Source organism: Excalfactoria chinensis, chromosome Z (assembly GCF_039878825.1).
Source record: "Excalfactoria chinensis isolate bCotChi1 chromosome Z, bCotChi1.hap2, whole genome shotgun sequence".
Classification (NCBI taxonomy): Eukaryota; Metazoa; Chordata; class Aves; order Galliformes; family Phasianidae; genus Excalfactoria; species Excalfactoria chinensis.
The window spans coordinates 41651923-41667012 of NC_092857.1; the positions used below are offsets into that span (position 1 = coordinate 41651923).

The 15090-nt window shown below is 38.6% G+C and overlaps 1 protein-coding gene across 10 annotated transcripts in view; it reads right to left on the reverse strand.

Annotated features, from left to right (window-relative positions):
• Positions 1-15090, reverse strand: part of ZNF462 (zinc finger protein 462) — a 91340-nt gene that overhangs the window by 14082 nt on the left and 62168 nt on the right. For 7 of the 10 annotated variants that reach the window (XM_072359766.1, XM_072359765.1, XM_072359769.1 and 4 more), the window contains 2 exons: positions 2671-2932; positions 437-573 (listed from right to left, as the gene is read on the reverse strand). In XM_072359766.1, coding sequence (XP_072215867.1) covers positions 437-573; positions 2671-2932 — 399 coding nt within the window. Of the gene's footprint in view, positions 1-436; positions 574-2670; positions 2933-9617; positions 9699-15090 lie in introns of all 10 variants that reach the window. The other 3 variants (XM_072359771.1, XM_072359770.1, XM_072359767.1) reach the window with 1 other exon arrangement.

Below are 15090 nucleotides of genomic sequence, written 5' to 3' on the forward strand. Positions count from 1 at the left end.
AAGAAGAAAAATTCAAGCAAGCAATCAGGAGATGTTCTGTGGTCTTGACAGCTAGTTGATATACTGTGCTCCAGTTTATGATAGCATGGACTTTGCAATAACAAAGACAAAAACAGGAAACAATTTTTGCTTAGATCAAAGCTAAATATTACTGCTACTCTCAGTAAATGGGTGCTTGAAGACTGTTAAAATTGTTTTTAAGCTCCTTCTCTAGAAAGGTTAAATCTGCCCTGTTTCAGTGCCAGTTGACTTTGAGCTCCACAAGAAACTAGTAAGATGTACACTCAGAAAGGAACAAAAGATATCGAAGGGTCGACGGCTGATTTAACATACTTGTGCATACATAGAGGAGAACATTTAATGAAACCAATCTGAAAGACAAGGGCACTGTTCAGCATTTCTCTCATCAGACAGGCGCATGCAGGACTATCATTACCTCTGTGCAGAACTATGTGGTCAATCATGTTGCGTTTGTATTTGGTGTGATATAGGCAAAGAGGACAGCGAAGGTCTTTGGGTCCTTCCTCAGGAACTGCCGAATGCCCAGCTTCCACGTGCATAGTAAAAGCAGATCTGTGAAATAGGAGAGAGATGGGAGCAGTCAGAAGAGTTGTGCAATGAATGATGAAGTGTCACAGCTCTATAATGGAAGTGTCGTGTAAAACAGTACAGACATCTCTCAGCCTTGTCTTCATAATGCCACATGGCATTTCAGCAGGGCTACTCACATGAGTAACACATGAGTATTTGCAGGCTTCTATCCTCAAGTAACTGACACACATTCTGACAAGATACCCATTTCCGTAGGTTGCTCTATAGTCACATTGCTGTAGTTAAGATAACAAAAGGCATTTTGTTATCCCATTTTTCATGCTCATTATTTATCTTCAAGTGGAAATATTCTGCGCATTCAACTTTTAGTAACTTGAATGAAATCTATTAACAGTTCTGAGCTTACAAAGGTGAACACAGATTTTTATCCTCAGCCACCTCTATCTTTGTAAGATAACTTCCAGAACAGCTAAAATGTTTGCACTTGGGATATGAAACATGCCTGAGCTGAGAGTGAGTTTGTCACTATGCAGATCAGTTTTAAGGCATTAGATATGAAGACTTGAAAAACCAAAACTACGAACACCACACTTATTAAGACAGAAGAATGAATGAATACCCTACAGCACTCCAGAACAACAAAATCTCATGTTGATATTACCTTAGCTGCATGCATAAAAGTTGCATGCAATTCCTCCTCCATACAAAGGAAAATAACTATACACTTATATGACTGCTAAGCTCAACTACTGCAACAAGAGATCTCTGTGAACTTGGGGCAAGTAGTCATTTTTTTTTTTACTTAAAGTAGGGGTAAAGAGAGAGTGGAGGCCACAATGAAATTTCCACTGAAGTTCTGCTTGTCAGCTTGAGCATAGAACGGTTTACTAACACAAGAGGCTCCAGGCACAATCCATTGATGTCTGAATTTTACAGGTGTATTCCTACTAACTTCAGTGGTTTCTTTCATGCGTTCAAGCTTCCACAGTGAGTTGAAGAGGGGATCTGTAAGGGCTTTTTTGCCCCTTTTTTAAGAGAGAAAAGGTGATATACTTTCAAAAGAAGACATAATCCTTGCATGTTTGAGACACCACATGAAAGAATACAACTTTTTTGTAAGTATGAGCATATTTAATCGGCACTTGATTTAAGATGATTTTATTTCATCTTGGTAAAATGCACAAGATGTGAACAGATTGAATTGAGTTGATCATTGGCAATCTCTAGGGCAGATAGCAATCAGTACATAAAGCATAAGCAGCAAACTGTATCACTGAGGCAGGGAGGGTCTGAAGCAACAAAGTCTAGAAGTTGCTCTGGTGTGGATTCACTTTGCTGACGGAAGGTTTGTGCTCAGTATTTTATTCAACAGAGCATTTCTCCTGTACCCAATCATGTATACTGTATATTGCCACTAGTCTCTTATGAATTTGACATATCTAAGACCTCAAATTCCAGCTAGGGAATGTAGGCCCAAAGGTCCACCGAATCAGAGGGACGTGATGAACAGAATAGGTGCATAAGCCTTATTTCTTTAGAGAACAGCAGCTAAAACACACACACACTTGCACAAAGACAGCTTTTAGATGTTTTGCAACATCTAATTGAATTTGCTGAAATGCCCTTCTATGCCATCAGTTACTCTGGAGAATGCATTCCAGCTAGATAAATAGTAAAAGAAACAAAATTACACATGAGAGATTTCTTTAGAAAGGGTATGTAATTTCTCCCATCTCCCTGTCTCCCTTATCCTATGCATCACGCCAGTTGCACCAGGAAATGACCTCATTTTTGTAGAGAATACTTTCATACTTGAGAATAAGGAAAATCCTCTAACTGCTTATATTAAAGAAAAGCACTACCTGTTCCACCTCCTCCATCAAGTAAAAGCTGCTGCAATACTTTCGTCTGCAGCAGATGGTACCGGCTGTTGTAGGAGAGAGGAAAATGGATTACATGGATGCTGCTGTGATCTGGCTTGGCATTTCCTATGTTCTTCTCTCTGGTTAGCAGTGACCATGTTCTGCTGCTACAGCCAGCTCTCAAAGATCTCAGAAGTCTTTTCATGAGCTAAACCACCCCTGTGAGTTCAGTATATCTGTTTGCCACAGTACTTACTTAAAGCCTGTATAAAAGGAACAATCTTTGCACTTGAAAAGTTTTTTCCCTCCATGCTTGTCACGGTAGTGACGCCGAATGCTCTGTATGTAACCCGAGGAGAATTCACAAAATTCACAGTTAAGGATGGCTTCCGTTTTTTCCATTCCTGCTGCACTCCCTGAAAGTGGGATTGGACTGACATTGTTGTTCCTGGCTAAAGCTGCAGACTGGTAGTGGTTCAACTGCTGCTGAACATCAGGAGGCTCCGAGTATGAAGAGTCTGCAGAGAAACAGAGAGAAGTTGTGGATCAGCAAATCTGAAAAACTCTTCTCCAGTACCAATTGACTTTCACAAGTGTTTGACCAAGATATTGAAATCCAGTGACTACTTTCTAAAGGGATTAAGGTGTAGCACTTCTAATCTAATGTGAATTCTACTGTATGAAAGGTGAGCAGTATAAATTATATTTTTTAGATATAACCAGAGACAGGAGGAAGAAGAAATGACAGCTTTAACTTAAAAGTAGTCTAAAAAGAAATCTTCCTTTAAAACTTTTTCATTTGTACCGTATTAATCGTATGGCTGAGTGTTTAGGTATTTCATGCAACTACCTGACCAGATCCACTTAAATATTTTTGCCAGTTAGTACTAGATAAAGATCTGGCATAGGATACATGTGAGCATCCTACCTAAAAGGTAAAAAAAATATAAAAAGGGGAAAGTGAATTGATACTCATCCCTACTCATTCATGGAGTTATTTAAGAGACCCACATTAAAAGTTAACTCCCACAAAAAGATAAAATTTTACTTTGTCACATTTGAAGAATGTGACAAAGTAAATTCAAGTATTCTCAGTTCTGGATGTTTGAAATCAAGTCATCATTAAAAAATAAAAAAAAAATGTTTAATCATAAATTCCAGTAAGGCAAACTTCTAAGCCACATTTCCTCAAAAGGTACTAAGTTTTGCTAAACTAAGAAAAAGATCTCTTTCTATGGATACGTCTGTACAGACACATCCCTTCTAAAACCAAGTAGAACTCCATCATACCATTTTAATGGCATGCGGAAAAATACAGCCCAGAGATAACATAGTACTGAAACTAAAAGCTGTAATACTTTAGTTGGACCCCACAGAAAAAGGGCAGGGTGTGTGCTGAACCCTTCTAGACACACTGCTTGAATGTAGAGGTTAGGAATTCATCTCCTTTGTCCTATATGACCCACAGCTGCCCATGAATGGCACAAATGAGAGCAGATGAATAAAGCACAGATGAATTTCAGTGTAGCTTTCCTGAAAAGAAGACAAAAGACTCTTTTTTAAAGCTTTTTGGAGGAAGGAAAAAAAGAAGAGAGAAAAAGAAAAGAATTTGGGATACAAACTGTACCAGTTTGTACTCCTGCTTTGATGGGTACTTCATTTTCCAAAGCTTAATTCCCTGAGGCAAGATATGTAGGAATTCTCCTATATATGTACACCATCTATTGTAACCAATTAGTAAGAAGAAACAAAAGGCAAACAGGCCTATACAGCACTCAGCAAGGGGACTCCACCTGTCTTTAGATGAATAAAATGCTCGCACTCTTTCCTCATTATCACAAGAGAGAGTTATACATGCCTGAGAAACAAAAAACAAACCAACAGCAACAGAAAATCCAAACGCACCAACACAATACAAGCTAGAAATGAATGTCTCCAAGCTCCCTGGGCTTCATCACCAGGTGTGCAACAAAAACAAAAGCAGACATGAAAGACTCTGTTAAATGAAATACTTTTTTTTGTCTTTCCTATCCTAGTCTCATGAACAGAGGCTAGATTACAACACAATGTTTATCAAGTTTTATGTTTGCCGCTTCTACAGCAGGTTTCCCTACCATGGAGGGCTCACAGTGAGCTCCACCCATTCAAATGTCAAGTTTTTCTTTTCTGCTTTGTTTGAAGCAGGCTCCCCACCAGATTAAGGTCTAGTTAGTAATTTACATTCTGTTCCTCAAAGGCATCGGAAACTTCCATCACATCATCAAAGTTCCCACCCAAGACTTCAGTGACATTCACTCCAAAGAAAGCTGCAGGTTTAAAAAAGATGTCTGGTGTCCATTAATCCAGCTTTCAACTTGCAAATAAGCATTTACATACTTCTGGTATGTGGAAACTGTAGGAATAGATAGTTATATGTCTATTTACGAGTACAAGATAGCTCTCCTTGTCATCCAGAATAGCCAAAAACAAATTCTATCTTCAGAATGTAAGAACTCTTCCTCTACTTCAATGTGGAATCACAATTGCTACATGTTACAGTGTTTAGTGGATTGCTCTGTTACAAAGGCAGATATGAAATTTACAGAAGGAAGTCAACTGAAGAGCTTTTATGGAGTCTTAACTGATGGTAAGACGCTGGTCCTAGCTCTGCCTGTGTATCCTTTCTCGTTTGCCTTGCAAAAGCTTTCATTATTTTGCAATCCTTCTGATGTGCAAGACTTAGCATTTTCTGAAGATAAACACCCAGTATTAACACATACATAAACCTTCTGTTGATTTCTCAGAATCAGCCTGCCATAGAGGCCTCCCAGTATGGATGTGCAACTTAGCTACATCAGGAAGACTTAATCCAAATTTCTAAGTTGACTAAAGGAATGGGAGATTTCCCACCAACTTCATCAAGCAGTGAACCACACTGTACATGCCCACTCCAAAATGAGTGAAGGCATGGAAGAGAGAGAAACTGCCTTGAGTTTCTTACAACCACGCCTTTTAGCACATAGCAGCAGAAGGGACTGTGAGCAATTAAAAGACAAGGCAGTGGAGGCCTTGGGATTATTTATTTTTTATTTTTTATTTTCAAAAGCAGCAACTGAAGAAAGGGCTAGGGAGGCTAATAAAAAAACAAACAAAAACAAACAGCCAAGAAGTAACAGTACAGCGATTTTTAACAAATAGCACAGCAGTATTGCCTCAAATTGGCAAAGCACTTCTGTGTGTGCACCTACTCTATTTCTTCTGGAAGTGTAGGCTGATACGCCAAACTGCTCTGTGTGTACTTCGGTGCAGAGCTGACTTAGATGCTAATCAAGTCCTACAAGCACTTTTGCATCTACTCAGGCCTTGAGCTGCTATGCACCAAACTGATGGACACCTTCTGAACATGCTGCTGCAACAGGATGTCTGGATGTTAAGACTGGAGAATGAAGGAGGAAGAGAGAAGAGTTTTTCCCTCAGAATACCTAATAACCAAGTGATAGCTATACATAACATTTGTTGCACCCCAACCTATTTCCGGTACCCCAAGCACAAGGGGTTGGAAGCTCTCCAGGAAATTATTAACAAGCTTGGTTGGAAGCAGAAATTGGGCCTATGCATCCATGTGTGGAAATAGTAAAATGGACTTAAAAGACTACATTAGAGTCAGGAAACAGAAGAAAGACATTAAAATAAGCAAAGGGAAGAGGTAAAGAATTTGTACTAAGAAATGTAAAACGCGAAGCCAAAAAGAATTCATACAAGGAGAAAAAATGAAGAAAAGTGAAACACCAGGAAGTACTCATTACATGTTAACGAAAAGAACGATGTTTTCTTTCATAGAACAGCCTCAAAGTACCACAAGAAAGTAAATGACAGAATACCTAACCCTGATAACTTAAAAGACAAAAGACATACACATGTTCAATCCATTAAAAAAAAAAAAAAAATCTAAAGTGAAGATAAAGACCTTACTATGCAACTCCAAGAGCAAACTAACAGCATGGGCCGTTCTGAAGTAAAAGAAAGGACACCTATAGTCACGTCACAAGGCACAAACTAGCAGTATCTGAAACACTGGCAATGTTGCAAGACTCATGACTAGAATTTTGAACACATCTACCTACAGATTACCTGCACAGGAAGAGTAACAAGGTTAGCAAGTACTTGACTTCATACCATCACCTGTGGATCTGAAAGACCATAACATCCACTGTCCATATAGAACTGCATTCTCATATCCAAATGGGAAAATGATTACTTGAAAGAAAACTAGAAGAAATGACTGTCCGCATGGTGTACCATCAACACAGCCATATCTAAATTACTGCCATGAGCTAGTTATACTGTGTAACAGAGTTTCATTGTCTCCAAGGGAGGGAAGAAAGACAGCATTTCCAGAAGCGCCTACAATGCTTCAGTGGTAGATAAGTGATTTTGCTGTTCTAAAAAAGAACTTCACCCAAAGTACAGACACAAAGTGTGTGTCAACTCTACTGAAAGTCACTGCCTTGTCCTAAAGGGCATCTGCAGTCCCCACCATAATGCAGTGCAATGGTGAAAACTCAGCTTGATAGACACGGCATACCCTGGAACCATACATAGGGGAAATACTCATACAGAGATAATCTACCACAAAAACAAAATGAAAACCCAATTTTCATGGATCCTTTGGAGCATCTAAGGTGTCTTAGATACCTAAAAAAAGGAAAACTGAGATTTTTTTCAGACAGGAAAAGAAAATAAAGATTCTGATCCAGTTGCATAAATTTAGTTGGCAATAAAAAGGTTTTAATTATTTGTAAGCATTTTCAGAATTATCAATAATCAAGAACACAACAATAAAATGGACAAAAACAGGACAACTACAGCAAACAAACAAACAAATAAAACCCCAACAGGTAAAAACACAACTTAGAATAAGTCTATGCAAAAGGCAATGACAAACTGTTGAGAAATGAAAGACAAATTGCCTATTTAAGGAAAGAAATCCAACCATTGCTTCATCCTTTCAGAGTGAACAAAATTAGACACATCTAAATACAGCTACTTATATGCTTATGTACCAGAGAGAGAGATGAAGGGAGAAGCACTGTTCTGAGAGAAGCAACTGTTCAACTACACTGGAAAGTGTGTTTAGTTGAAGACGGAGGCAGATAATGAGGGCATCCTGTTTTCCTAGTAAGCTCACATGGAAACATTAAAGACAAAGGAGATCAGCTTCTGAGAGCTAAATGAAACTGCAGAAAGTAATGTTTGAAACAGAATGTTTAACTAAGTAAGATAACTATGGGAAAGTAAAAATTAATGCATAACAATGGCCTAAGACATTGCAGATCTGTGTGAAGAAGTCCTCAGCAGGCCAAAAGCAATACATTTGGAATGTTATTTAACTTATTCTGAATTAATTCACACTAAGGAAGATTTCTATGAAGAAAGACAGAAAAATTCCAAGGAATTAAGAAAAACAGTAGACATATGGGAATGCATTTCTGAAAAACCACATCAGGATGCAAAACTACAAATAAATAAATACATTCAGAAAGCTCACAAAACAAACATTTAAAAGTGAATAATATCAAACTATTAGTCAAAATTATTTTAAAATGATTCAATTATGGCTAGAAGTTTCAGTCTAGAGAAGAGAAGTCTCTGGGTAGACATTATAATAAGCTTCCAGTACTAAAACGGGGCTCACAGGAAGCTGGGGAATGACTCAGGAGTGCAGTGATAGGACAAGGGGGTAATGGCATTAAACTGAAAGAGGGCATGTTTAGGTTAGATATAAGGAAGAAACTCTTCACTATGAGAGTGGTGAGGCACTGAAACAGGTTGCCCAGAGAAGTTGCGCATGATCCATTCCTGGAAATGTTTGAGATCAGGTTGGACGTAGCTTTCAGCAACCCGGTCTAGCAGGAGGTGTTCCTGTCCATGGCAGAAGTATTGGAACTAGATGGTCTTTAAGGTGTCTTCCTACCCAAGCTATTCTGTGGTACTACAAATGCTAAGAGAGAGAAGCTTATGAGATTTAAGAACAAAATTCCTTCTGAAACATAATGCTACTCAAAATTACTGGCTCCAGGAATGGTAGGAAAGCATATAGTCATGAATGGCAACAGCTTGAAAAGTGGGAAGGTGACAAAGTAAAGTGTCATACAAAGATTGTTAAGACTACACACATTTGTTCACTTTATGCCATACAGCGCTGACCTGGAAGGAAGAATACGTGGGAGGGTGAAATGTTCTGGCAATATATTAACTGAGGGGAGAGGAAGACAGAACAAGAAGGATGCAACAAGATATACATGAAGAGGCTTTGGCAATCTACTGTAAAGGAAGTCTTGTACCTATCGTACAAGGGAGTTTTATTAATTTTATGTTTACCAACAGAATATGAACCTAATTCTGATTTTTTACCAAAAAACCTTTACATTTCTGGGATGTTGCAAATGAGATTGTGAGGAACTTTATAACCCTATACACATACTCCAAAAGATGGGAAAAAACACTAATCACAAGGGAAATAAAATAACCCACTTAATATTCTAGCTTTGTATTTTAAGAATTTCAATTTTTTAAAAAAGCCTTGTTGGAGGAATTTCAGTACTGCATGTAAAAGCCTCTTTTGCTTCACTTTGGACTCTGTCCTTCATATAAGAGAAAGATAAGTATATGCCCAAGCTTCAGAAGAGATACATGGATTATGTAGCCTTGCTTACTTAGAAGAGCTAAGAAACTGTAACCACGCTTGTAATTTTGAATTCTCTTTTATGCACATTATCTGAATGGGACTGAGATAGGATATACATACGTATATACACAGGATATACTATACATAGGATATACTATGCAGTTTCTTGTGCTACTGTCAAAATAATTTAGAAGGGACATGAGTTTGACTTAAGAAAGTAAAGAATTTTATCTTAGGAACTCCTTCATATAGGCAGATCTTTATGTTGTCAATTGAAGAACCTTGAGGTTTCACAGTTGAGATCAAGAAGAAAGTAATTATAATACTCTGTGTAATAAGATGCAAAGAAAAAAATGTAGGAATTATATACACTTTATGAAGGAAGAATGCAATCAATTAAATAAGTTATACCATGCTCCTTCCTTCAAACAAGGGACCAGTTCAAGAGCTTCACATGTCATACATAATCAAAAACATTACTTAACACTTGGTTCTTTAGAGAAGTAATTAATATCCATATTAACGTATATAAATACCTGAAGGGAAGGTGCAAGGAAGTTGGAGCTGGGCTCTTTTCAGTGATGTCCAGTGACAGGATGAGAGGCAATAGGCACAAGCTGAAACACAGGAGGTTTTGTCTGAACATCAGGAAGCACATCTTTACTGTGCGGGTGACTGAGCAATGGCACAGGCTGCCCAGAGATGTTGTAGTCTTTCTTCTTGGAGATATTCAAAAGCCATCTGGACATGACCCTGGGCCACCTGCTCTAGCTGGCCTTGCTTGAGCAGGGGTGTTGGACCAGATGGCTTCCAGAGGTCCCTTTCAGTCTCAATCAGTCTACGTCATTCTGATTTTGAATTTCCAACACTACCAGTTTCTATTAACATTATCCTCAAAGATAATGGGAAAGGCATAAAATGGCCACAAACGCTGCCTAAATTCTTACTACAGTCAATCAGTGCTATGATTTGGAAGGATCTAGTCTAGGTGTCAAGAAACCCTCCATCATATAGCTACTTAATTTATATTTATCCCTTCTTTTCACCACTACCAGTAGAATTTATTTGCTGGCTTCAGCTCAAGTTTAATTTTTCTGCAGTTCTTCAGGTGATTTGGTCACTTAATAGTCACACACACAGTCTTCCTAAAGCCTAAAGCCTGTGTTGCTTTGTTGACTGATCTACCAATTGTAAATGTTCTAAACAGTGTCAAGTAACTATAGCATTCAAATCCCACCCATTGCTTTCCATTACAATATAGAGACAATCTATTTTGTTGTGTGTATTGTTTTTCTGTTGTGGACATTTATGATCTTTCACCTCTGTTTATCCTTCTGTTTTAAGTAAGAATACTGCAGGCTGAGACTCTGTTGCCATCAACCATTATTCAAAAAACAAAATACTATAATCTAAATCCAAGGTGGCGATTAAAATCAAGTCTTCTGTTTACCTGTCAAACATTGGGATCTCCAAGTGTTTACCAATTTCCAAAAATAAATAATCTGAAAAGTTTTCTAGTTGTTCCTAACACTGTTGAGAAAAACTACATCTCCTAAATGGAAGTGATCTAAGAGAAGAAAGGAATACAAATCAAGTCCAACACCCAACTCCACACAGTGCAACCCACATTAAACCACTGTGCAAACTACTTTAATAGCAATAGCTTTGTTGTCATGACAACTTAGCTGGGAAGCCTGTTTCAGTGTCTGAGTACCCTCTGAGTCTAATACCCAACTCAACTCTCCCCTGACTCAGCTCCATGCCATTCCCTTGGGCCCTGTCCCCTTGGGCCCTGTAGCTGTCACACAGAGCAGAGCTCAGCACTGCCCTCAGTGCTGCCCTCTGCTCCCTGTGAGGAGCTGCAGCTGCCATGAGGCCTCCCCTCAGCCTTGTCTTTTCTGGGCTGAACAAACCAAGCAACCTCAGCTGCTCCTCATACACCTTGCCCTCTTCACCATCTTCATAGCTCTCCTTTAGACACTTTCTATTCATTTTATGACCTTAAATTGTGACTCCAAAAACTGAATAGAGTACTCAAGGTCAGGCCACATGAGCACAGTGCAGAGTGGGACAATCCCTTTTGACACAATAGCTACACTATGCTTAATGCACCCCAAAATATGGTTGGCCCTTTTGGATGCCATAGGCATTGTTAACACATACTGAGCTTGCTATCAACTGAACACCACACAGCACTATCTGCAGGGCTGCACTCCACCAGTTTGTCCAGCAATCCATGTGTAATCCAAGATTGCACCATCTCAGGTGCAGAATTTAGCACTTGCACTTTTCAAGTTCCTAGCATGGTAATTTATCAGCATCTTTCTGAAGGAATTCTTACCCTCAAGAGAGTCAATAGAATCTCCTAATTTAGCATTACCTGTAAACGTACTCAGCACTGACTGACATTTTTGTGCAGGTCACTGATAAAAACAGGTCATACAACTGCCCTAAGGAACACGCTAGTGACTGGCTATTATTCCATTTACTGCAACTCTTTGAGACAGAAACTTCAGACAATTTTTCAAGCACTGTATTTGTATATATCTAGCTGTATGTTGGACTTTTGTCCAGAAGGATACTATGAGAGACAGTATCAGAAGCTTTCCTAAAATCCAAATTTAAAAAATATTCAACCACCTCCACTGCCTTCCCTTTATCTGCTATGTGGATAACCTTGTCCACTAGGTAGGTAACCTTGTCATAAAAGGACATCAAGTTTCTAAGGGCCTCATTTTCCCTTCACAAACATGTGTTGCATTCATTGTAAGCATTAATACAAGAAACACATAAACTGCTATCACCTAAATGCTTTACTTTAGCTTGAAATAAAGAAGGAAAAATGGTTCAGCCCCATAAAGTGATATTTTTGCATTCTGCTTCAAAACGGATCCTATTAATACAGTGAAAATACATAGGTGCTGACAATTCATTCAAGACTTTAATGTTCTACTTCTATGACAAATTGCTGTTAAATTCATGTTCCAACTTTATGTAATATATGTATCCTATATATATAATATTCTAGAGAGATCATATTAAAATCACAGAGCTTAGCAAGTTCTAGTATGTTCTAGAGACTAATACACATTAGCATGATTACTGCTGCCAACAGGAAGACCTCATCTCTATCCCATACCTGAGTGATCTCAGATCACCGAAGGCAACATTTTCAAACATTCTGGCTGAAACCATAGTAATGATATTCCTTAAAAAAAAAAACAACAACAACAAAAAACAAACCAAAAAAACCCAGCTATTTGAATGTCAAACCTTGTGCCGCCAACTATGTTGATGCCAAAACATATGTCCATTTTGAAACAGCTAAAATGAACAAAAGAATTTTACCTCTCTGTCAAGTATCAAATCCCTCAAGCAGGTTTTAGATCATCAGAAAGTAACTGGAATCTCAAGAGACGGAGAGAATATCTGTTGGCTCACACATGATGGTTACCAACATGTAGGAATGATAGCCTGAAGAAATGCTCTCTTGTACAGTGCTGGTCAAGTCATATCACCTATCCTTTCAGAGGAACAGCATCCTATTTATTCTGCAGAGAATTTTCAGAAATTCCAGGGATAACAGTAGAATGTGACAGCAGACACGAGTGTCACCTACCACTTCATCCTCTAGCCTGAGCACAAGAATCAGTATGCAGAAAAAAAGAAATACCATGGGAACCAACTACAAGGATCTACATATATATCTTGCTTTTTCTTGTATGTACAAACAGGTCAATTTTTGGATAACACAAAGAAATCTAAAAGATGTTTATTTCTTCATTTATTACTCAGATTCATCCAAACAACTTACTTCATCTTCTCTCCATCCTAGGCAAGTCTTTCAGTATCACATTAATTCTATCACAGAGGACTGGCCAAATCCATACAAAGACTGGCAGCAACCTTCTTCACCCAGCTGTCTGGTTCCTGTCTCCATCCTATTAAACCTAAACATAGCCTTTACACAAAAAGCTAAGGACTAGAAAGCACAACGCAAACAGCAAGTTGACACTCCCCACTAAACACAGTTGATGGCAGAATAAATTCCTGCTACAGAACTGCTCAGTATGCTCCAGGAAAAGGCAAAAAGACAAAAAACAAACAAACAAACAAACTATACACCAGTGGAAGAAAGCTGCTTAGAACGAGGGCATAACCAGTGTCTCAAGTCCTTGAAATAGGGGGAAGTTTGTTTGGTAAACCTGGATGTGAACAAGCCCTTCACTTATTCCACAAGTCCTTGCCAATCTGATGCAGGAGAAAAGCTCCTGTTTGATCCCACATCTGATAGTTTAATGCTGATCACAAGAAAAAAGACACACCAATGAGTGCTTGAGGGTTTTAACAAGCATTGGCAAGCAGTGTGGCCACTGACAGTACCTCTGAGAAGAGAGTACCTATGAGGAGTGACAATAAACTAGCTCTTGGTCAGACAAAGAAAGAACATGTCTGGAAAAAGAACGAGGCTGCAAATAAATCTGATAAATAAGAGAGAGAAGATGGGATGCAGTGCTACTACTACATGGCACAAAACCAGGAAAAAAAGCCAGAACAGAGAAACATCCCCATAACCTTGACTATAACTACAAAAGTACAAGCATCTTTTCAGCAGTATGCAGACCACCATTTTGCATACTTAATATGGCTACTATTCTCCCAACTCATCTTGCAGTTAAATAGTTTAGGCACTAGAAGTTTTGTGTAAATTTACCCTGAAGTCACTGCTGGCTGGCTTCTCCCCAGCTAGTCAAGTAGAAGGATCTCAATCTTCGAAGGAGTAGAATCCAATTTCCCTCATTTCAAAACAAAACCCCACAAATCCCAGTCCAAATACAAAGGGAAGGCAATTCTGAACTAAAATGAGGCTTCCAGGATGTAAAGATTCTGACATGCTATAGTTTCCACTAACAGTAGTAGCCATAAAACAATAAGACACAGTAGCAACAAGACAGCAACAGCAACAAAAGTGAAGAGGAACTTTCTGCCCTGGTTAGGAGGCTAGAAAAGGATCATTTATGAAATGCAACACTGCACATGAACACAAAATTGCAAGGCTGACATAAACTAAGGCATGGATTTTAAAAAATAATTATACACTTATTAAGGTATATATACACACAAGCATAAGTGGCGGCATGTCTAAGGATAAGTAAAGCTTGCCTCTTCTTTAAAGTGGAAGAGGGAACTGAGTGGTTCTAGGCTCAGTGGACTACTGTAACAATTCTGTGTCATTGTTACCAGCTGACAGAATTTTGTTGAAAAGCCTCCTTGCTTCCTCACATATCTCCTCTCATTCCAGTAGTACATGAAATTGCTTTAGCAAACCTATTAAAGGCCCTCTGCACCCCTCAGGATTTCATCTGACAAGCAGCACAGGAAACATACATCCTGATTATCCATTACCTACTTTGAAAAAGTGTACAGGAATAGGAAGGGATTTACAGTTCTTATACAACAGTCCCAGAGACACAACTTAGTCAAGTAGTTTTGTACCATACCATCAAAGCTACCAGATATATTTCTATTCCAGTCTCTAAACGAAGCAGTTTTTTTCCAATGGCAAACCTAAAGTTCAGGAGAAGCTTTAACAGTGCAATAGCTGTTCCACTCAGCAATTTTCAATGCATGTGATGCTCCAAGTTATTCAATTTAATGAAAATATTGGTATAGCACACACCAGGAAACTAAAAAAATCTTCTTGCTCAGACCTTGCCTGTGTGCTGGTATCAGTGATACTGTTTGGCCTGCACAACTGTGAAAAGTGTGAGTACTGAACTTCAAGAGTACACATAAAATGTGCTGCTTTCTGCATTTCAAAAGCTGGTTACTAGGGAGAAGGAATGACCTCACACCAAGACAGCATGACTGAGAAGATACCAGAAGCCACATCCACATCTACCTGGTTTATCACTTAAACTTTTATGTGCCATTTCTGCAACTCAGTATTCTTCATCAGTAAAACTAAAAACCTTTTATTTTGAACTACTGCACACAGTCATAACGCGG